The sequence below is a fragment of the Chaetodon auriga genome, chromosome 3 (assembly GCF_051107435.1).
Source record: "Chaetodon auriga isolate fChaAug3 chromosome 3, fChaAug3.hap1, whole genome shotgun sequence".
In the NCBI taxonomy this organism is placed as follows: domain Eukaryota; kingdom Metazoa; phylum Chordata; class Actinopteri; order Chaetodontiformes; family Chaetodontidae; genus Chaetodon; species Chaetodon auriga.
Window position 1 is genome coordinate 28,161,377 of NC_135076.1, and position 23,070 is coordinate 28,184,446.

Genomic DNA, 23,070 nt, shown 5'->3' on the forward strand with positions numbered 1-23,070 from the left:
ATTAATTATTAACAAACCCATTAAATTTAACCCTGTAAAGATGATGTTGTAGAAGGCCTTTGCAGCAGATCTCACCGTCCAATCAGACTTCAGCTTCTGTGTTTCTGCCTCTAATGCTGATTCAAACATTTACAATCACATTCGCACTGACATCACAGGATGAGGCCAATGACGCAGGAGCGGACAACGACATCACCGACAGTCAGGGGCAAGGTCTTGTGCTGCATTCAGAGGCAGTCGGAAATATTTACCAGAGGTGTTTAAATGACTGCAGTAGAGCCCAGCCAATGTATCTTCAAGTCAGGATTTTTGTTTTATTTAAGTGTAACTATTGAATGGATATCACACTCTGGTGGTGGTTGTTATTATTATTTGCTTTTTTAAAATTGAATGTTTTGATTCTGTCAAGTAGAAATTAATGGGGCTGAAACATAAATTTGTGTGACACTCTCCATATTAAACAATAATTAAGATTATTAAGGCCCTGTCTGCAAGTAGCTGCCAGGCTTTTTTTTTCTGCCCAGACACAGATTAAGATCTCCACATCTTATGTGACAGCTTTGTAAATAAGTAAGCAAGCCAGTTAAATAACAGCTTTGTGCCACAGACTGTCCATGCTTGCTGATTGCAAACCTTTTCCTTCATAATTATGTGAAGATCAGATTCAAATATTACGTTGAAAATATATTTAAAGATTAAGGCTATATAAACATTTGTAAAAACTTATTTTTTAAAAAATGCACCATCTCTAATCCAATTCTAATGGGAAAATGTCTAAAATAATCAGAAGATACACATCTCTACCCTGTTAAAAAGCTGTAGTCTGTATAATAATGTGAACCGTTCCTCCCTGAGAGAGTAACTCCGCCACCAGAAGGCGCCTCTGTCTCATAATCCTTCCATTACGACAAAATCAAACGCGTTTGTTTTGAAAGTTTAGAATTTCGATGCTGGGCGTAGCACCTGAAGGCATCTCCGAGGGCACGGCCACGTCCTCACTCAGACTGCGCATGCGCCTCAGCTTCCGGGTTGTGACGGCCTGTCCATTCCTTCTATGTTTTGCAAACCGGGTCTCAGTAGGTGTCGGACAGCGTGCAGCAATGATGTCAACAACATCGGTCAGTGGGTCAGCTCGCTGATGAAGATGGTCTGCTAATGCTTGTTCTCGAAGGCCACTTTTACAGCCACCTATCGGCTGCAGTTACTGCCTACAGGTCTGTCTTTTTCAACCGACATTTAAAATGTTTGAGGAGATAACGAACTACTAACGGTCGCCCCTGTTAGCTAGCGTTAGCATGCTAGCGGCGAGACGAAAATGAGAGTAGTGTTTTTAAGCTAACGGCACAGACCGTGTCCAGCACAGTAAATACATGTGTTAGCACAGGTCTGTTTGTGTGTGACTGTGGCTGAGTGTGTTTTATTTGTTTTATTTTGAGGGATGGCTGCTTTTGAATAAATGAAACTTCCCTTCACATTCAGAGAAACTGGTTTTTCTGGGCGATGTTATCAGTGGTGCGTTCACCTGGAAGCTAACGGAAGCAGGTCGCGTATCAGCGAAGCTATTATTGTCGTTTTAATAATGGAGTTCAACCGTTTTCTGGGTCACAGAGCAGTTCGTGAATTTGTGTCGGGTCGTCGCGGTCATCGCTTTCCATTTTCACTGATTTCCCTCAAATTGGTGAAACAGCGCCTCTTCCGGTAAACACGTGAATCACCTCAGGCGGGCAGGTGGAATAGCCGTGAAAATCACTAAAAAGCATTAAAACACAGAATTTAATCGCATGTGGCTTTTCTTGTACTCCAGCACCATGTAAGAGTGTGTAAATTTGATGAAGTTAACAGGTATTAAAGTATTAATATCTCACATTTTGTACCTTTTACAGTTTATAGACGACCTGTTTCATCGGCCTTCCTCAGAATGTCTCCACAGCGTTTCGCTGGGTTTCATCTCATCCTCTTCCTCTTTCTTCCTCTTTCTTCCTCTTGCGTCATTCACAGGCTGAGGGCTCTGTTATCTCTCTGCCTCAGAGGACAAAATAAACCATGATCACCACTGAGGCTGCCAGAGAGTTCCAGGCCAAGGAGCGGCGGTTCAAAGAGCAGCTGAAGAGATGTTTATCATCAGCTCTGTCTGCAGACCTGAACAGGTGAGACCTGCCGGCCCACGCTGAGCTGCAGAGGGCTGGACTGAATGTTCATCAGCGGCATTTGAATGTTCTGCCATCATCCAGTCAGTGACAGTGAATCAGTGCAGGGAAAACTTACATTGGAAGCTGGAAGTCAGGATTATCCTGGCCTCCGCTGCTGCATCAATTTTGATTATTCTTTTTTTAATGCCCCGAATTTATGGAAGTACAATACTGAAATACTTGTAGCTGCATCTCAAAATCTTCCTCAGAGGAGTGTCTCCAGTTGTCCTTCTAATACTACATTTATTATCTGAGTCTCCAAAGAGAACAACAGCAAGATGTGGTCGAAAGCTGCAGAAGTAAGTTAGTAATTTGTCCTTCAGTTGAGATTTTCTTTCCGAGGTCAGAAATGCATGAATGTAAAAAGAGTATAGACTCATCATCCTGCATCACTAACTGAGGAAGAAGGAGCTGCAGACATATTGTGCAATAAACAGGTAAAATACAGATTTTACAGCTTCGTGCTTTAATTGTGTATAATAGTATGAGAATACTGCAAGGCTGGAGTGTCTCCTCAGATAACAGCATCTGGAAAATAAAACTAAAGGAAGGACAGTGCAGTCAATTTCACTGGAAACTCAATTTGAGCAGCTCATTGGGTTTTAGTTGTGAGTCTCCGTCCTGCACGAGTGGCTCATCAGTCTGGGCCGTTGTCATCCGAGCGCTGCAGTAATGGACACAGAAGCAGCATTTGAACTCACAGCTGATTTCTGGGTCACCCAGATCAGTCACTGAGGCAGGACACGAGCGAATGATGGGGACGAAGGAATGGACTGCCTCAGGACTGTGCTGGTGTTACTCTGAAGTGGAAAAGTAGGCCGGCAGATTAATCTGATTCTCATAGATCGTAGAAGACGGCCTTTGCTTCTATGTTGGCTCTTAAAGGTGCGTTTCATCTCAACGTTATGCCAAGTTTTCCCAGTCAGAGGTGATTCTTACACTGATGGGATGCATCAATGTTTTTCTTTCTGTAAAGGGACATTCTGCTGGAGTTGCCCCTGATTAAAGCTTGTGCTGTGTTTCCTCAGGTTGCTGCAGGAGGAGCTGGAGGCTGATGTTTCTCTGCACGCTCGATCAGGCTCGCTCCGAGCACACAGAGCCGTCCTATTGGCCAGAGCTCCTCATCTTCTTCAGGGACAGACGCACCAAGATCCCGCCATCATTCATCTGCCGGGCCACGAGCTGGCCGGGCTGAAAGACTTCCTCAGGTAGGCAGTGGCTTGAAGTGATTTCTAACTTGATGATAGCAGCACATGTTCTTTCATTATAACCTCTATTTGCCCCTGTACAAGAAAGCTTAAATAGTCTTTCTGAACACCAATCAATAGTTTCAGAGCTCATCATGTTCTTTCTAGCAGAGGATGTTCGTCATCCCTCTCTTGGTGTTACAGTTTCACAGACTCTCTGACAGGGGGCGCCAAACGCACCGTCTTTCATCTGCAGGATTTGCTGGTGTTTGCATGTTTGTTTCGACGGGCACCGCAAAAGCTGCAGCTATTAAATAATAAATTACGCATCATATTTTCATGTTAGGGTTGAGACACAAAAAGGCCAAAGTGCTGTAATCATCTGCTGGAAGTCTGGAGCGCAGCAGCTCTGCAGTGCAGTATCACACAAGTCTTTGATCCACAGATTTGTGTGTGCGTCTCATTAGCAATTTATAATTAGGACGAGGAGAAGGAGTCTGTGGAGTCTGAAAAGTTTGTTTCAAGCTCCTTTTACACGTAGAAGCTGCAGCGTGGCTGCGTTCAGGGATCCAGGTGAGATAGAGGTTTGGATATTCAGGTGTGCCACTAAGAACTGATTCGTGTTCATGTTCAGGTTATTTTTTTCTGTTTAACATGATGTCAGCGCAGACAGAGAACAGCAAAATGAAAGATGATACCACAGAACAGAAGTCACGCTGAAATGATCAGTCCATTAACTGATTATCGCTGGACTATTTTGATCATCAGTTAATTGTTTGAGTAACTTTTCAAGCTGTTTTATATGATTATGAATTAAACACAAAAATGCAAGTTATGGAACAGAGGGTTAAGACAAACACAGTCAGGAGGTATCCAGAGGTTTTAAAGGGCTGATTCCCGGCCCTGCTCCAGGCCTCCAGGCCTCCAGGCCTCCAGGCCCAGACCCTCTGCCCTACAGATGCTCTGCTCACGGCTGACTGGGAGGATATTCCAGGACGCACTGGAGGCATGACCCTCCTCAGATGTCCGTGCAGTGTTTGTGCATCCTGCTGGAGGATCTGGAAGGGCTTCTTGGGGAAACAGATGTTTAGGTTGCTCTTTTCATGCTTTTTACTTCTGCGACCATGACCAGGACAGACGTGTAGGCAGTGAGCAATAACACTCTTTGCAGAACGAGCCGGGATACCACAGCATGTTTCAGAGCATCAGGACTGAAGGACTGTTAACAGGTCGCAGCTGATTTCTGCAAGTCATTTTCTAAAACGCCTTGCTGAGGAAAAGCAGAAAATCCAGTGCAGTTCCGGTTGTGGCTGGACGTCACAGCCCTTCAAAATAGATTTTAATTTAAATAGGTGTGAAAGGCCTGGTTTTAATTAACCTACCGAGTCCCCCCCCCCCACAGGCGGGTGTACACAGCAGACCAGAGCTCGCGCTCAGCTGAGATTCTCCCAGACGTCGACGGCTCAGTGCCAGAAAGTTCTCTGCCCACTCCCGACCCGGCACACCTCCACAGCTCCTCTGACTCAGGTGAACAGATCAACACACTTTTCATGGAGGGGTTATTCAAGGTTATGTGACCATTCAGCTGCCCCCTCCCTCCCCATCATGTCATCTCAGACATAATCCACTTAAGAGCTAATCTCATCTGGATCCATGTTGTTGTCACTGCTAATTGCCGCACAGCCACGCTACAGATAAAGCAGAGTTTGTTCGTTATTTACAGAACATTCACTGTTGAATGACGGCAACCAGTGCTCTTTCACACACACACACACACACACACACACACACACACACAATACCCACGTTACGTCTCACACACTCGCAGCCCTCCTCTTCATCACTCTCTTCCTCATTTCCCCCCTCGTTATCCATCTCATCCTCCCTCCAGATGCTGTTCTCGAGCCGGCGTCGGGCCTCGGAGCCGACCTGCTGGATCTGTACCAGAGGGCCGAGCAGTGTGACATCACCATCCAAGTGGCGGAGCAGGTCTTCTCCTGCCACAGGTAGAGCTATTTATAGCACCTTTGTTTGCACATCTGGAACCCAGAGGCTCAGCGTTCTGTGATCCTGCGTGGTGAGAGCACACCACGTTTGCAGCCGTGAAGGGCTGCAGAGGTCCACGCCTGCTGTTGACTCTCGCCGGTGTGGCGCCGTGGTGGGGGGTCATTCAGCGATGCAGGGGTGGTAGTAGCAGCTGGTAACCATGGAGACAGGTTTCTCCCAGCTCGCGCTCAGGGGAGCAGCCGGCAGAGCTCGCTGCTCTGCAGCAGTGACCTGCTCAGTGTTAGCCGCTGCACGTCTCACACAGAGGCTGAGCCGCGGCTCGTCCAGCCCGGCGTGATGCGCCTGCTTCGCTGTTCGTGTTTTTCAGTCTCTTGAGATGCGCTTTCCTTAATGCAAAATTAATATTCAGTCCAGCATATTCTCAACATCACAGCTTCTAGATTTACTGAGAAAGTCAGTGATTTTACTGGCGTATCTAAGGCCACTACACAGTCAGTAGGTGGGAAAATTGTCTCACTCCAGCCGTCGCCTGAGGATCTGTATGCAGGTTTCTCTCCAGGTGAATCGTCCATTAGCTCAGAACACCTGACAGTGTAACGTGACCTACTGTAAAATATTCTCTCACTCAGTGACTGTTATCCCCTCGACTGCTTCTGATCGAAGTCCACTTAGCTCAGGTCCAGTTTACGACAGAGAGAGCAGAGTTTGATGAAGCGTCCGGGAATAGAAGTGCACGACGCTCGACGTGAGGCAGGACGGGCGCAAATGTACAGAAACAAAATAATATAAAACAAAATAATGCTTCTCACAATACTTTCTGATTTCCATACTGTTGGTTCATACTGAAGACTTCAGAAAAAACCTCACAGATTGATATTGATCCATCAGCTGAGCTCTCATTTTTAGCAATAGGAGGAAATCGTGCAGTTGTTATCTGCTGCAGATTAACACACATTTGTCATGCAGGTATTTGTGGCAGCAGGAAGGTGTGTGTGGGACTGAGTCACAATAAACTACGGTGTGTGTGTTCATGCTAATGAAGGAACACGTCAGCCAGAGCAACAGTGCGTCTCACTGATGTGGTTTTAATGGAGCTCTGTGAGTCAGAGGAGGAAGATCGATCAGGCTCTGATACACACACAACACTTGGCAGCAGGATCGATATATTATTGGTTTTGGTCTTTTTGTGAGATTTAGAATATCACCAGCCTCATCCAGTAATGGAGCTGATTAAGTCGTAGCACCTCCGTAGTGAGGCCAGGCAGAACAAAAACACAGAACACACTCTCACTCTTTGTCTTCCTGCTCGTCACCTCACGGCCGGTCAGATGACATGTGAAATATTAAAATGGTGGGTGGATCTGACATGCGACTGCCTGCTTTATTGGGTTTCTAGGGCAATCCTGTGTGCGCGGTCCCAGTACTTCCGAGCCATGCTGAGCGGGAGTTGGATGGAGAGCTCCAGACAGTGCATCACTCTGCAAGGGTAAGAGCGCTGCATCAGCATCATCTCAGCAGGTCACAGGGATCAATAATACTCCTCCAGCCCGGCCCAATAATTCTACATTTCATTCCTCAACAATACGGCTGAATTACTGCATGCTGCATCAATTATTCATGTACAGTCTGGGCTTTCATGTTTTAACTCCACACACACACACACACACACACACACACACACACACACACACACACGCACTGCCTCCACCCGCTGCCGGTGGAATCTCAAATGGCTCGCTCAGATTTCTACCAAGCAAGGCTGCTGTTTCCTCTGCGTGGCACGTAAATGTCTCCTCATCCACTGCCGGCTGAAGAGCCCCCACCACCACACCCGCCTCGCCGCCACCCGCGGTCTCCTTTCAGAGCGGCAGAGGCGAATGAAGCCCATTTTTTCCTCCAGGGAGCGACGTGTCACTTGGCTCAGCATTACTGATCTGAGGGTAACGGGGGAAGACGCGGCTGTCAGAGTGGAGAGCGGCGGCGTTGATGCGAGGGGGAAACCTGTGAAGTGGCCCCCGGGCTGCAGTCACGTGGACCGAGTGCTGCATGATATGTGGACTTTGTTTACAGCGTTCTCGGTTGTGCTTGCTTCTAGAGAAAGAAATGGCTGAATCTTGAGACGCATGACTTGTAAACAGTTTGTTTTGTGAACCGTTTCAGCTTAGGGCCGGATGAGATGGAGATCCTGCTCCAGTTCATGTACGGTGCCATTGTGGATCTGCCTCCTGGAGCCAGTGCCAGGTGCTGCATGTAAACAGTGCGTCCAAAAATAGATACAGGCCCAGAAGACAAACTGACCTGGATTTGGTGTCTCCTGTCCCACAGCCAGGTGGTGCTGGCAGCAGACATGTTGGGTCTGGAGGGGCTGAAGGACGTGGTGGAGATGGTTCTGACCAGAGACTACTGCCGCTTCTTCCCCAAGGTCAGCTGTCACTAACACAGAGGAAAATGTATTTATATCAACAGAAGAATGAACAAAGTAAGATTCGGTACTTTAGGTAAACAGTGCAGTAACATTACACCTGCACGCCTCCTGAGTGCTGCACAACCTGTTGTCTGCACTCACAGCTGAGACTAAAATAAGGTGAATCCCAGTCTGCTTTTTTTGTCGATTTCACTATAAAATTCAGTGCTCTCTCTAAATGCACATCATCATTATTACAACCAATCAGATGTAAGGGATTCTAATTTATGACTTCTGCTAATAATTTAGCATTTGTGGCTCACTTCAGTCCAGAACAGCAGAGATTTTGCCTGCTGTATGTGGAGCATCACAGCTGAAAACACCCAGAACAAATCCGTGTTTGTTCCTGTGGCTTTGCACTCGTTGGTTTGGTTTGGTGGCTTCATACTCTGTGTCAATAAGAATGTTGTTTCACTCCTCTCAACACTTCCTAATACCCGTTTTACTGTGTGCCAGTCATTTAGTATTGTCTTCCTCTGCAGCTCCTGCAGATCGCAGAGCTTCACGTTCTTCGCTGTGTGAATATAAGTGAGATTCTGTCTCTTTTCCTGGTGTGTTTGCAGCCCGTCGACGGGGTTCAGAGGACAGTTCTCGAGTGCCTGTCCCTCACGCACGCCTTAGGCCTTCAAAACCTCCACATGCTGTGCAAGAGGTGAGTGTCGGCGCTCAGCGCTAATTGAGCAGTTTGCTTTTCTCTAACTGTGCAGCAGCTTGGACATTAAAAATGCATTCTGTATGTCAACATTTGGAAGCTCGGGGCCCCGGTGCTCACCTGACGGAGCGTGTACGGTGCACTCAGGTTTGATTCCAGCCTGAGGAGCTTTGCTGCACCTCATCCCCCTCTCCCTCTCCCCTTCTTTCCTGTCTGTCTCTCTATCAATAAAGCAGAAATACCAAAAAGAAATCTTAAGAAAAGACATACATTTTAATTAATGGTCCCAAAATTTGAATTGCCGTCAGACTTGACCTTAAAAATGAATTATTAATATAATTTGTACGGCTGTGCTGAATATTTTGAAGCTTCATCCATGATGTTGACATTCAAATTCTGAATCAGTGTTTGAATATTGCTCAGCCTTTATTCTTCTGCATGTCCACTCATAAAGTTTAGGCTACGCTTGTATTGTAATTATTATTATGCTGTTTGTAGAGTTAGATTCCAGTGAGCATATTTTTATCCAATGAAATATTCTCTGCACACACAGGCAGACACGCGCCTGTATGAACAGCAATAAGCCCAAAGGTGCAGGTGTTATTATTTCATTATTATTTAATGCTTTAGTTGGATTAACCTGCTGCCTGCTTGTTGAGTTAAATTCATTAAGGATAGACTTTAGTCAGATTGTTTGATTATGTTTTATTCTTTATTTTTAGTGATGACATCATAAAATCTGCTGACAGATTCATTTGAAAACCTCAATAGAAGTTTTGAATATTAAAAAAAAAGATAGTTTGCTTTGATATGACTCCAAATGTGCAGCGTAATCAATATTTTCTATCCCTTAAATGAATCACACTTTAGGCAGGAATCATGTTTTTTTTACATGTTTTTTAATACAGTCTACAGATTGCTGTGTGTAGTTCACTGTGTGTTGCATCGAGAGGTTCGCTTGTGCACTTGGAGGAGATTTCATTGGAAACCTTTAAGATTTCGTGTCTTCGTCTTTCTTTCCTCTCTGTTCGTGCAGACTGACTGTATTTCACTGTGAGTCTGATACGGCTGCAGCTACACCAGAGCGAGCAAGAAGTGTGTGAATGTGGGGGGGGGGGGGGTAGGATGTGTTGGGCGAGTGTGTGAGCTGGTTCTGATTTGAAGCAGTGTGTGTGTGTGTTCGTGTTCGTGTGTGTATGGTCTCACCGGGTTGTCTCTGCTGAGTCTGATGAGTCACGCGAGTGTGACCGAGCGGCGCTGCTCTGTGCAGCAGTGCGTTACTGACCTTCTCATCCTCTCTCATTCTGTCGTTCCCTCAAGCGAAGCTCTGCCGACCGCTGCTGGAAGCCTCGGAGCCTCTGGGTCACGCTGCACAAGCACAGAAAAGGCCACCACGAGTTTGGGAAAATGCCCAGAAACTGAACTGCTGCGTTAAAGTGACTCCAAAGCAAGTTGTATTGTATTGTGTTTATTTTCAGGTGGGTTGCTGATCACTTCGTGAAGACCTGGTGTGAGAGAAACTTCTCCCTGTTGTCCCCTGAGCTCCACAGAGCCTGTCTCACCGCTGTGACTGACACCATGGTGAGTTCCGCCCCCATCGGCCGCTCTGTGTTCATGTAATTGGACAAATATCATCAACCTACTGTCCAGTGTTTTTCCACAGGAAGGAAAGTCAAACGTAATCTAATCCAAACAACCTTAATTAAATTCTCCATTATTAAAGACAGACTAATTTAGGACTAGGATGTGGATGTAGATGGGAGTGATCCAGCCTTGTAACTGATAATTGAATCTTGAGTCTGTGTGTCATCAGTACAAAGGAGGTGCTGCACATTCTGGGAGCAAATCAAGACAAATGCACTGTTGTTCGCTCCTGGCAAGTATTGAGATTCAGAGCCGGCCAAGAACCATTACACAATTCGGGGAGTCCCTCCGCTGATCAATAGGTCCTGGACAGGAATAAACGAGTGTGTCGGATTGTGTCCATTTGACTTTATTTTGTCTTCTCACCTAGAGAGAGTGTCTTTAGCTGACAGGTGTTTCCATTCAGACCGTGCAGAACGCAGTGACCATGCTCTGTGGCACTGAGCAGCTGATTGGCAGTCTCCCAGAGGTCAAGTGGGCCCAGCAGGTGAGGACTCTCGCCACAGAGCTGCAGGAGGAGAGCCTCGGGGTCATTGTCCAGCATCTCCCCAGAATCATCCACACTCAGGCCTTCCAGGACCTTCGCAGGGTAAGACGCGCTCTGCTTTACTGCCGAGGCCTTTGGAAACGCTCAGCGCAGGTTTCTGTGGGGTTCTCACCGTGTGTTACGTGACATCACAGAGGGAAGAGTTCACCCGAGAGCCCGCGCTGTTGAAGAAGCTGTGCTCGGCCATCAGAGAAGGTGTGACCGTGGACAACTGCTGTGATCTTTTCGCTGCCGTGCACCTTCTGTGTGGAGACGACGTGGAGGACGACTCTCTGCTGGAGCAGGGACGGCACAGACAGGAGGAGGTGAGACGAAGCTGATTCTCTGCTCTGAACTCTGTGTCTCTAAAACAGACAACTGACCGCGACCTTCAGGCTGCTCACACCTCCTCTGTGTAATGCAGTTTCCCATTCACTTCAATAAAGCAGTGAGAATGATGCCAATGGACCAAACAACAACAACAACAACAGCAGTTGGTCTCCTTCTGCATCCACTTACACTTTGACCAGAGCTTTCAGCCGCTTCTCTGTTCTTCCTCAGTGGATAAAGTTTGGACCATTTAATTCAGAATTCAGTTAGTTTGGCTTTTCTGACCAAAGCAAGAAAACACGTGTTTCTGTGTGTTGGTAATATGTGCTTAGGTTTGGTCTGATTGGTCGACTTGAGTTTTCCCATGTGGCTTTGCAGCCCTGTTCCTTACCGAGGTGTGATGTGGGTCTGAGGCTGTTCAGCTGTGGTATGAAAGTGTGGACGAGGGTTTCTGTAATGACTGTTGAGCTGCTGGAACATGTTTATAACCTTTTAATGGTGGTGGTGACTTCATGGGCTTCATTGTATACTGTGAGCTGTTGCATTAATGTTTCATAAGTGAGCAAATTAGTAGGAGACAGCCTGCAGTTAAATCACCGACCACACTGTCTGCCATGTGGAGTTTCACTTAGAGCAACTGTCACATTAGAAGGACCGCAAAAGAACTGTGTTCATCTTTTATCACTTTATTAAGAAATTATGACCATGAGCTCTACAAACTGAGTTAGTCTTTTAAATGAATAATTCTAATTTAATCTGGCGGGGTCTTCAGAATGTGTTCCGTTAATGACTGTATGCTCAGAGACTTCAGCTTCCTGCTCCTGTGCTCACGTAAAGATGCACTGTGGAAAATACAAAGATATTCAGTGTTCCTCACCAGAACTCGCTGTGAGCTCTAACACGTGTGTTGAATGCATGTTCAAGAAAGAAGCCAAATATTTGATGTCTTGTATTCATGTCTACGTGCTCGCAGTCTTCTTCCTCCCTGCCGTTGCCGGTGCACTGCAGCACACACACCTCTAAATCAGTAGAAAAGTGTGAAACCATTGTGTCACCTGCTGCACGTGCGTCCTCGTGCACATGCAGGTGGCCACTCGGAAAAACTGCTCCAAAGAGCTGCTAGAGGTCAAAAACTCCACAGTTCACCTTTAACAACGCAGGACGCGGATGATGCAGCCAGCCCTGCAGCCAGCGAGCGACATAAACATCATCCCTCACGTCCCAAATTTCTGCAGAATGTGACCTGTAGCAGTCGTTATTCCGAGCGAGAAATGCTGGCCTTAAATGCCAGAATACATCATTTCTCCACTCCTCACTCTTTAGATATCCACGTGAAGTGATGCATTGTGATATGAGCTGAAGTACTGAAATGTCGGCTTGTGGTCGCTGAGCGTCGAATCCATGCAGTCAGTAGTCTGTAAAACAGTTAAGAGATTAACAAAGTGCATTGTGTGAGCGGACCGGCTAAGCTGTGAGATGACTTCCAGGGGAAAGTGACCCGGCCGCACATGTTAAAGCGCATAACCCCTGTAAGTACCGTCCAGTGTGGCAGAATGGATTAGGCTGAGGGAGGCTGTGACGTGTGCCGGCGGCCTTCGCTAATCTGGCCGTGTGGTTCGAGCAGCTGAGGAGGTGGAGACGGCTCCTCCCCGCCTCCCAGCCCTCTCTTTATAATCAGGCGTGGAAACAGGAGTGTGGGCATCGGCCGCTGACATCACTGATTTCGCTCAAGTGGATTCTGCAACAGAGACGGAGGTGGAGGGGGGAGGGAGGGACTGAGAAAGGGAGGGTAGGTGGGAGGAGGGAGGGGTATTTGTTGCCATGGCGAAAGGTTCTTCAAGCAGCTGCTGATTCGCTTGTGCTGTAGCGCACCCCTTCCCATTCTTCTCCTCTCTCTGCTCGGTGTTACCGCCAGCCGTTCAGGCAGGAGATTTGTGCGCTTCGCGGCCGGCTGTGGACGTTCCTGCTCCAGAGCTTCTACGCCGTCCGCCACACGCAGGGATGGGAGACCCTGTCCCCCAAGCACAGAGAGAGGATACTGGCAGGTAAGGAAGGATGTTCTTGTTTGTGGTCACACACAGGGTATTCATGCTGCGGTGTGCGTGCGTGTGTGTGTGCGTGTGTGTGTGTGTTTTCTGCCTAACCCAGCCTAGCGCTGAAGCAGTGGCTCTGCATCATTACAGATGAACCGAAGCCCTCGGACCGTATGCTGTCGGCTGATTTAACACTTGCTGACTTCTCTCTAACAGCTGCCTGGACTCTACTGACCCATTTATTGTTTTGCCAGTGCTGTTGTTGTGAATTTTTGCTTCATGTGAGCTGCCTTTTTAGCTGTCTTGGGCAGATGAGTGGACGCTAACATGGTAAATGCACCAGACACGCCATGCTTGTTTAAATGGGTGGGAGTCAATGCAGGATTCCTGCCTTTGTGGGTGTGCACATGATGAGAAGCTTCCACAAATACAAATAAAATGCTGTTTCCTCGCTGCTCTGGAAGTAATGTGGTGAAATTCACTGCATGAATAATTTATTTGGCTGAATCAGTGTGTGCCTATTACTGGTACATTTCTTGCCAGTGAAATCGGATTCCAGGTCTCACATGCAAACATTGCAGAGAGTAAATTTCACCTCATTTGCTTTTAATTAAACCAACCACAAGGCTCCGATGTTGTTTTTAAATGAAGTGTAGAAATGGCTGTGCTTTGTCCGGGATGGTCTTTGCAAGACACGGCCGACAGGTCGATCCATTGATTTAATGTTTGTTTCCTTACGGTCAAACAAGCAAAGGGTAAACACGGCGTGGAAAGCAGAATTTGTGAATGAACAGGATGACTCGTCTAGCTCACCCAGGCAGCGTGTTGGAGAAATGGTGCAGTCCCTCTCATCTGTGTTATGTTTGGATTTGAATGATGGCTTTTGCAGGCAGAATACTAACTGGCTAACTGATGACTTTGTCTTCCTTTTATGCTGTTTTGACAGATGCTATTGATAAAGGGGACAATCGAAGACTTGGTAAAAAGCCTGTGTTCACTAGCTCACAGGTAATATTATCATCCAACAATGCTTTAACATTCGTTCTTTCATTTAAAGTTCGATTTTTGTGTCAGAGATAAAGAAGCATTGAGGTTTTGTTTGTCAGACAGAACTCTGACTCATCTGATGATGTGAACTGATGTGAAGGCTGTTTTATCTTATGTAAATTTGTGTAATCCCTGACAGTGATTACAGTGTGTGGCCATCAGATGCCATATGTCACACATGCCCCACCCTCACAGCAAAGAGATACGGTATGAAATGAGCAGCAGGGCCTCTCTAAGCAGATGTAACGTGAAGATAAGCCCAGCTGAAGTGATCCAGACGAGGATTGCCAAGATGTTAGGCATGAGTGGTTAAGAGCGGTGGAGCTCCCAGGGATCTCTCAGGAAGTGGTTTGATGCTGTCTGAGCAGGAACTTTGCTCGTCTCGAGGCTTTTTGTGCCGATTCTCTGAACCTGCCAGACAAAATTCACTGAAGTTAATCGTTCCTCTGACACTAAAAGCCAATTATGAGGTGCAAGTTTGTTAAGTTGATTTGTAAAACTTCACAAAAGTCATGAAACGTGAAAGAAGCATCATTCCTTCATCCCCTTAACATCTGCTCAAACCTGAAAGAAAGAAATCAGACTCTCAAACAGTAGAAACACACGACAGGATACGCAACAGCAGGATTGTGATTGGCTAATTAGACGACAGAGGCTCTGTAGCTCTTGAGGTGATGTTAAAGAACATCTGTTCTCAAGGTATGTTCCAGTAGCTTCTGGTAATCTGCACTAATGTTATTCATTTTATTCATATGACTGTTCTCTGGTTATTTACTGGTTAGTCTTACAGTTACACGACTGATGTGTTGTTTGTTTTTCTCCTGCAGTCGAGGGCTGTAAGATGCCCTTCATTTGCACCTGAGAGTCCCCCTGTGCACAGGACCCAGAGGGTGTCTGAAAACACGACTTCGTCCTCCCGCAGTGCTGCATCAGCCATGAAGTCTGATGGACTGGGGACGGCTAACAAATCAGGAGACGGTCACACATCCAAGGCAAAGAATGTGAAAAAAGCAGGAGATCGGAGTGTAGCAGCAAAAGCAAAGACAGCATCAGCTGGCGCACCAGTTGTCAATGGCACGGGAGCAGCAGGAGCCAGGCGGGATGTAGCCAGTGCCAATGGCCCCAGAAGCTCACATGGGGCTAAAGAGCAGGAAAAGAAGCCAAACCCAGGTGCACGGCCTAAAACGTCTCCCCCGAGCTGCACGTCTTCAAGCCAGACAACAGTAATGAAGGCTCCGAAGAGTTCAGTTGGAAAGGCTGACAGCACTGCTGGCACCACCCAGGCTCAGCCCAGCGCTTCATCCACACCGGGCAGCGCCTCGCCAGAGAACGGCGCCAGCAGCCCTCGTAATGACACCCACTCCATCCCAGGTTTACGCTCTTTATTGACTTCTTAACATTTCATCATTGTGACTGGCACCAATTACAATGTAGGCCATCGGTGTAGCCAAGCCGAACTGTCGGCAAGTCAGCTCCAGGCGTAACTCTGTAGCTGCAGTATGAAAGAACCTGCAGACTAATTAGTTTGATGAATGTTGTGCTGTGGCCGAGAGGGATTTTTGGGAAGACAAGGGCAGTGTCAGTCTGAATGTTGATTTATCGGGAAACAAAGCATGTGAGGCTGTCCTTGGCAGCGCGCTGGTGTCAGTGTACAAACTCACAGCAGAGGTCAAAGCCCCACACAGCTGTCACACGGGGTGGGGGGGGTGACTGATCACTTTGAGCTTTTGTGGTGAGGGTGGTTTTAGTGAGGTGGGGTAATCCCAACTGATATTAGTGTCTACGGCTAAAGTGGGTCTCAGCTGTCGGCCCTGCTGCTACGAGCGCAGCGTGTGTCTCTGTACCCCACCCATGTAAACGTCTGTGATATGAGCTCACACGCTAACAGCACGTGACCCCACCCCACTGCATATCTGTGCTACCCTGAAGATAATTTGGTTTACTCTTAAGTGAATGGAGGCTCCTATGGAAAGGATTATGTGTAGTCTTGACAAGCTTTTGTGGATGTGGTTCATTTTCTGTGTTATAGGTGCAAAGCCCAAACAGCAGGTGAAGGCGGTGAACAAATCCCCACTGACTAAACATCCTCAGAAACCTGACACAGCAAAGATCAGCAGGTGAGCCTCACTCCCAGCATCACGGTGCTCATCAGCGAGCTTCCTCGTGGCTTGTTGTGTATTCAATGAAATGCAAAGTGAAACATCAGAAGCTCTAAGTGTCATTCTGCCGCTCAAGGTCTTCAAAAAATGCTAATTTTGGGACATTCTGTTTTAGGGTCAATAATCCAGCGAGCAGTTTGGTTATTAATAATTTCCTGTGCACAAGCCAACATTAACGAAATATAAATCTCTTTTCTGAGACAGATGAACACACTGCTTACCACTCAGATCCTGCCTGGCATCCGACAAGTATAGTAGCACATGAACCAAGGGGCAGCAGAGAAGGTGTTAAAATGACAGCATGTGTATAAGGACTCAAAAACAAAAATCACCGACGCTGAAACAAGCAAATCAGTTGAAACGCTGAAGGAAGACAAAATGAACTGACTGTTTTTCTGTTCGTATTAGGTTCCACCGTCGCCTTTACAGCTGCAGTTTGAACTTGAATATAGTCTGAACAAGCGCCGTTTTAACATGACCGCACCAAGCTGCAATATGAGCTCAATGCCAGTGTATCCAACCTCCATTAACTTGGAGCATTCGGGGCCGAGGAAACAAAACAAACATGCCTCAGACTGCACCCTCACTAATGGAGATGTAGGGCAGATAACATGGGTGTTGCTGCACAGCATCACCTTCCTGTTTTTTTTAGGCACATGTGGCTGTCAGGAGGATAAAAGCAGCTGTGTTGTGTTTTCTGACAAGCTTCTTATCTGTCCTTCAAAGGTGTTAAAAATACCAGTTTTGCAATCAGCATCATCCAAACTCCATCTGTCCTGGAAGCACATTAATATTTGATAGTCTCCCTGGAAAGCAACCATGTACGTTAGCCAATAAATAGCTGGTAGGCTAATAAAACACATCTTGGTTGCCGTTTTGGGTTGGCTTCTTTTGAAACAGATTGTACATGTAACAGTTCATCTATGTAGTATCCAAAATTTACATATCTGGGTTTTAGTGCTCCAGTCTGCTGATGCTTGCTGTATAATTCACTGTGGGAGAGCTGGTAACATTGAACTCCCCTCTATTCTGAATTAGGTGATGGAACTAATAGTTTGTGCATTATGTGTTTTTTAACCTAAACTGTAATATTATCAACTAACAGGTTCTATCAAACTGAACTGCATAAACTCTGTCGCATAATGAAAAGCCTTCGGCCTTGGCTGCACAGCAAAACTGTAAAAATGTGTGTTTTGTTCTCTTCTTCTTAAAGCTAGATTGTTAAAAACCAGGGAAGAACATCCCTCACAAGGACAAGTAACAACTTGAAATTCTTCACATTGATAATCAGCACATGTCTCACTGGCTTGACCTTGACTAAAGGGGAAAAAAGACTTTGCTGCCCCCTGCTGGAGAAAAATATTCATGACTTACTCTGCAGCTCTTTCCGTGAATATCATTCATGATGCTGTGAGTTGGAGGAATTCATTAATTGGGATTTTGTGGTGAAAACATTTGTGGTCACTTTGATGTTTTACGGTTTGTCGTCTGCTTAACCAATCACAGTCCGACCAATAAGTCAAGCGTGAGAGAAAGTGGCAAAGCCAAGACTGGTGCAGCAGAGAAAGCATCTACTGCAGTGACGGCAACGAGAGCAGACACCAAAGGAAGGGGCACACCGGACCACCACGGTGAGCCCAGCAAAGTCTGATGGATTCAAAAGTCTGTCAGTATACTGCAGCAATGCATTAATGTTCTGTTCTGTCTTTGGTTTAGTCTCCAAGCACGGATCCTCCATGAAAAAGCCAGCTTCCCCCAGGAAAGAAGACAGCAAGGATGGGTTGAAATCCTCAGCACCAGACAAAGCAGCCAGTGAAGCTCTGAAAAAGAAGATCACAAAACAAGTTTCAGCAACTGGAGCATCGGCGAAATCCAACACTAAACCAGCAAAAGCCTCGTCAACTCCCTCCAAGCAGTCTTCTGTAGTAGCTGCCAAGTCCGGACCAAAGCCTAAAAGTAGTACTGAATTAGCTCTGGAGAAAGCTTCTCTTAAATCTGGAGGCGCTTCCAAAACCTCAGCTGCTGCTGCCCCCAAGAAATCAGGAACCAAAGGAAAAGAGGCAGCGAACGGTAAGAATTTAGACTGTAAAACTGAGCTCGTTCAGTCTGAAAACACCGGTGATGTAGCATCAGTGCATACAGAGAGCACAGAGGCAGCGCTGTCTGAGCAGCCTGCAGTGCACACACAGCCAACGAGCCAGGGTGGAGGAGATCCACTTAGCCTTCAAGTGGAATCAAGCCTGCAGCAGAATCTCCAGAAGCCTGAAAAGCAGTCAGAAAACACTGACGGTGCAGGTGACGGTGTTACACCAGCAGCTAACAACATCCCCCATATCAAATCTGCTCATGCAGGCAGTTGCAAACAGTCTTCAAATGGCGTCCTGCCCGCTCACATCAGCGGAGGGCCAGTTAACGAAGTCAGCTCCCCGAATTCTCCAAGAGACGCCGAACGCCCCATAGACACGCCCTGCAGCATGGGAAGCACCGACACTCCCTTAGAGGACTCCTGGAGCGGCATCCACCATCAGGTCAGCCCAGAGTCCGAGACCGGCAGCACACACACCACCTCCTCCGACGACATCAAGCCGCGCTCAGAGGACTACGACGCGGGAGGCTCGCAAGACGACGACTGCTCCAACGACAGAGGGGTTTCCAAGTGCGGCACCATGCGCTGCCATGACTTCTTGGGTCGCAGTAGCAGTGACACAAGCACGCCAGAGGAGTTAAAGATGTACGAAGGCGGGGCGGGGCTGAGAGTGGAGGTGCGGCTGCGTGGGCGAGAAGCAGAGACCACCAGCGAGGAAGAGGGAGTCAGACAGCGTCCTCGCTCCTGGTTGCAAAGGGATGAGGTTCCTGTCGAGGAGGAGCACTCGGAGGTGGAGGCAACGGTGACTGTAAAGAGCGTGCCCGACCACCAGCTCTTCTCCTCAGAGGAGGAAGACGATGACGATGATGAAGAGGCGACAGAGGATGAGAGGTCTGAAGTCGAGGTGATTCCGGGTCAGGCTCCGCCGCCGCCAACTGAACCCTCACCACATTTTCAGGGGATTGTCAACCTCGCTTTCGACGACGATGGCGTGGACCAGGAGAACGAGCAGCCCGACTACCAGTCGACCTCTAACTTCCGTCGATCGGTGTTGCTGTCTGTCGACGAGTGCGAGGAGCTGGGCTCAGAAGAGGGCGGCGTCCAGACTCCGCCTCAGCAGCCTGGCGACGCCGTAACCCCTTGTGATGTTTTTGAGTCTGACTCTACAGTTACCAGCGACCAGCAGAACCATCTGCCATGCCACCTTGAAACTACAGGTATAAAGCACAAAAAACCCGACGAGGAACTGGAAGAGAAATCCTCCGTGTTCCTCACAGAGCTCCAGGAGCCCGTGCAGGAGGAGAGTAATCACATCCAGGTGGATGGAGTGAAGTCCAGCGGCCCGCTCCTGGATGCTGACACGAGAGACCTCCCTCCCCAGGAGCGCCCGTGCCACCTGGATCTGCGGCACACTGAACAATACAACGGAGGGCTGCGCAAAAATCACACCAATCCCTCAGAAAGCAAGAAAGCAGATTTACATCTAGACTTAAATGAGCCTCAGCTGACAGGGGACTCTCCTGTACATGCTGCACAATCTCCAGCAGGTAATGTATGATCTACGGACTCTTCCTAGACCCCAAATCTGAACCCATCTCTTATCCCTAAACTCCATCAGTGAAGGTGTAGTTTCCCCCTGCAAGATTCATTCTCCTCTGCTCTGATTCCTAGACCTTACCTACATCCAGCTCATTCCTATCCCTCTTTCAGAAAAAGGATATCATTGAGCATACTAGTTGAGTAACTAGTTACAAAGTTCAAATTCAAATGAAATCAGTGGTGTTCATACCTCCATAACTTAAAGCTTCCGCTCATTTCAACCCATCGATTGTGTAGCTGTTGTAAATTTGAATTTGCAACATCAATATCCTTTTAAAGACGGAGATCGGTCTCATCACAACAGACAGCCCAAACTGTACTTCTTAAACAACTGAACTACCTTTAGTCAGAGGCAGTCAGGCCCTGGTAACTCAGTTTACACAAAAAAGGGGAAAGCAGTGTACTCTTCACTAAGACTGATCTTAGAAATGTATTTGTCAAAAAGAAGCTGCCTTGTGACAAGGCCTGTGACATACGTAGGTATATAAATGCACTTTTATGTACATAAAAATAAGATTTTTGGATTATTTTTGTCATTTCTTTTATGCAGTGGAACAGTCGTTGGCCTTTTTTAAGCCATAGATAATTTGACATATTTGAAGGTGCGATGTGTAGCGTTTTAACATCAACGTTAACACCAAATTAATTGTGGTTTGTTTGTATGATTACTATTAGAGTTAGATCAGTTTTAAATTTCATGTCGAGCCATTGAGTGCTTAAAAATTTAGCCTACATTTCCCATGAGCCACGTTGTTACAGTGAGTCCTTTCCTGCTTCATGAGCGTTGCTTTTTCTTCAGCGTCACTGTGAAAGATAAACATGTTTGGCTCTTCGTTCATCACACTTTTGCTCCGTAAGCTCTTCTTCAAGCCGATGTGGACCTCTTGGTCTCAGTGTGAGCTCCAGTGTCGCTCCGCTCGCTGCCATCGTGGCTTCTCAGCGATGCTTTCTTTGATTTCAGTGTTACACTAACATCTCAAAAGTAACTTTAACAGATTGGTCGATGTTAAAATGCTATATGTAGCACCTTTAAAAAATTGTGTTCAGGTAAATTAAAAGCAAGCAATGAATGCACTGCTTCTCAGAAAGTGTGTTATACTGGGAAACGTTTCCCTTGCATCTCCTTGCTCTTTGTTTTTATTTGAGAATGTACCTTTTTTTTATTTATTTGTTTGCACTGCACACATGCATGCCACTATTGAAATTAATTTATCTTCCCCCTACCATCCATCATTTTTGTGATTTTTTTCTTTTGCCATTACCCATCACCTTTTGTCATACCCAGTAGACCTGTGTGTCTAGATGCATAGACGTCCACTCTTTAAGAAGGCTGTGTTTTGTTGTCTCTAAGCTTTTGTTCAGTAGGTCTGTGTAGTGTCAGTAGCCTCCTCTGTGCAGTGACGTGTCTCTACAGCAGCTGTCATGGTTCTGCCATGTCTCTCTTTTTTCACTACCATACTACAAAAAGAAACCCCGCTGCACCATTACTGAGGGTCTGTCCCCATGCAAACATGTAAATTATTTTCTTTTCAATATCAGACAGCGATCAATCGCTTCATCTTTTCCCTTTTTGAAATTGTTAAAGATATAAAACACAAAGAATGTCAAAAGAAACTGGGTGGTGTGCCATCTTTTGTGCTACTAAGTAAAGCACTGTTGCTTGCATTTTAGGTTTTTGTGACAGTATTTAAGTCTGTTCATGAGGTCTGCTCGCTCAAAGACCTGCACGTAAATCCAATAAACATATCACTGTTACTTCCTGACAAATGCAGAGTTCAGCGGTGCTGGCAATGCATGGCTTACTTTGTTCGAACAGGTGGATAAAGAGATGCATTCAGAAAAGAATCCCTCTGTGCATTACCTTTAAAGCAACCGTAAACCCTTGACATCCATATCTGAAGGAATCGGTGAATTTTGAAGTAAAGACATTAAAAACTTATATTGGTTATGACATTGCCATCTAAGCGACCATAATGTGACCATCAGTGTCACTGCTTCCCCCCGTGCTGCCCTCACCAAACTTCACTATGGAATATCTTTCTAAGGACACGGTTGCATTAAGGGTAAACTTTCAGTAATCAGTGTTTTGTTGTAGTAGGCAGTGACTAGTCTGAGATGAAGAAAGAGCTGTGGAGGAGTGTTCCAGTTTGTCATTTTGCAGTATTGTCAATTGTTTTTAGGGGACAATGGTTGTGACAGATTGGATCAAACCTGCAAACATGACCGCCGACCATCCAAAGCCCTCTCTCCCATTTACGAGATGGATGTGGGGGAAGCCTTCGAGCACTGCTCGGACAAGGACAGGAATGTTAAACTGAAGGCGGAGGAAGAAAAGCAAAGAGCGGACCATGACAAAAGCAGTGAGTTTGCAGAGCGGGACTGGAGTCTGCTCAGGCAGCTCCTGGCAGACCACGAGTCCAACCTGGGCGTCATAAACCCCGTGCCTGAGGAGCTCAACCTGGCCCAGTACCTTATCAAGCAGACACTGTCCTTGTCACGTGACTGCCTGGACTCGCAGACCTTCCTGTCCCCAGAGAAGGAGACCTTCAAACGCTGGGCGGAGCTCATCTCGCCCATGGAGGACTCCTCCACCAGCATCACGGTGACCAGCTTTTCCCCAGAAGACGCTGCATCTCCGCAGGGGGAGTGGACCATTGTGGAACTGGAAACACATCACTGACTGCACAGAGCCGGACAGTCGACGCCTTCTCTTTGAACGTCTTTACGTTGAGTTCGTCTTAATTTATCATAATTTCTAAGATTATTCTGTCTGTCTCTTTTTGACATTTGCTTTTTCCTGGACTCTGCAGAACTCTGGACTTCGCAGCAGCTTATTTGCATTCTCCATTACGCCCTGTGGACTGTTTCTTGACACGGATGGGCTGTTATGCATGCTGATATTTTTGTATGTTTGACTGTTCAATTGATGTTGCTTCAACGCTCTAGAAAAGAATAGAGTAAGAAAAAAAATTTTCTTTCTGATAACGTGGTTGACTGAAGTTTCTTAAAGAAAAATAATATTAGCCGACTGGCTTGCATTTAGTGTCATATTGAAAATAAAGATTTGTGTTTCTGGAAAAAATGAAATGCTCCTCACCACCAAACTGTGAGTGATTATTTGTTGGGGGACAGATTTTCATTGTTCAC

The 23,070-nt window shown here is 46.6% G+C and overlaps 1 protein-coding gene across 1 annotated transcript; it reads left to right on the forward strand.

Annotated features, from left to right (window-relative positions):
• Window positions 1-1,075: 1,075 nt before the first annotated feature.
• Window positions 1,076-23,036, forward strand: btbd8 (BTB domain containing 8). Its single transcript, XM_076726694.1, has 19 exons — window positions 1,076-1,214; window positions 1,999-2,147; window positions 3,218-3,397; window positions 4,779-4,903; window positions 5,268-5,382; window positions 6,780-6,869; window positions 7,544-7,624; window positions 7,709-7,805; window positions 8,411-8,499; window positions 9,978-10,080; window positions 10,550-10,732; window positions 10,825-10,995; window positions 12,915-13,044; window positions 13,979-14,040; window positions 14,907-15,450; window positions 16,109-16,196; window positions 17,745-17,869; window positions 17,955-19,871; window positions 22,104-23,036. The coding sequence occupies exons 2-19, from the start codon at window positions 2,044-2,046 to the stop codon at window positions 22,601-22,603; spliced, it is 4,704 nt and encodes a 1,567-aa protein (XP_076582809.1). The 5' UTR covers window positions 1,076-1,214; window positions 1,999-2,043; the 3' UTR covers window positions 22,604-23,036.
• Window positions 23,037-23,070: the final 34 nt, after the last annotated feature.

Bases quoted from the DNA above. Each gene is read 5' to 3' on its own strand.
- btbd8 (XM_076726694.1), top strand. From the start codon at position 2,044: ATGATCACCACTGAGGCTGCCAGAGAGTTCCAGGCCAAGGAGCGGCGG. The intron at 6,870-7,543 runs GTAAGAGCGCTG...GAACCGTTTCAG, and splicing joins CAGTGCATCACTCTGCAAGG to CTTAGGGCCGGATGAGATGG. The intron at 19,872-22,103 runs GTAATGTATGAT...AATTGTTTTTAG, and splicing joins TGCTGCACAATCTCCAGCAG to GGGACAATGGTTGTGACAGA.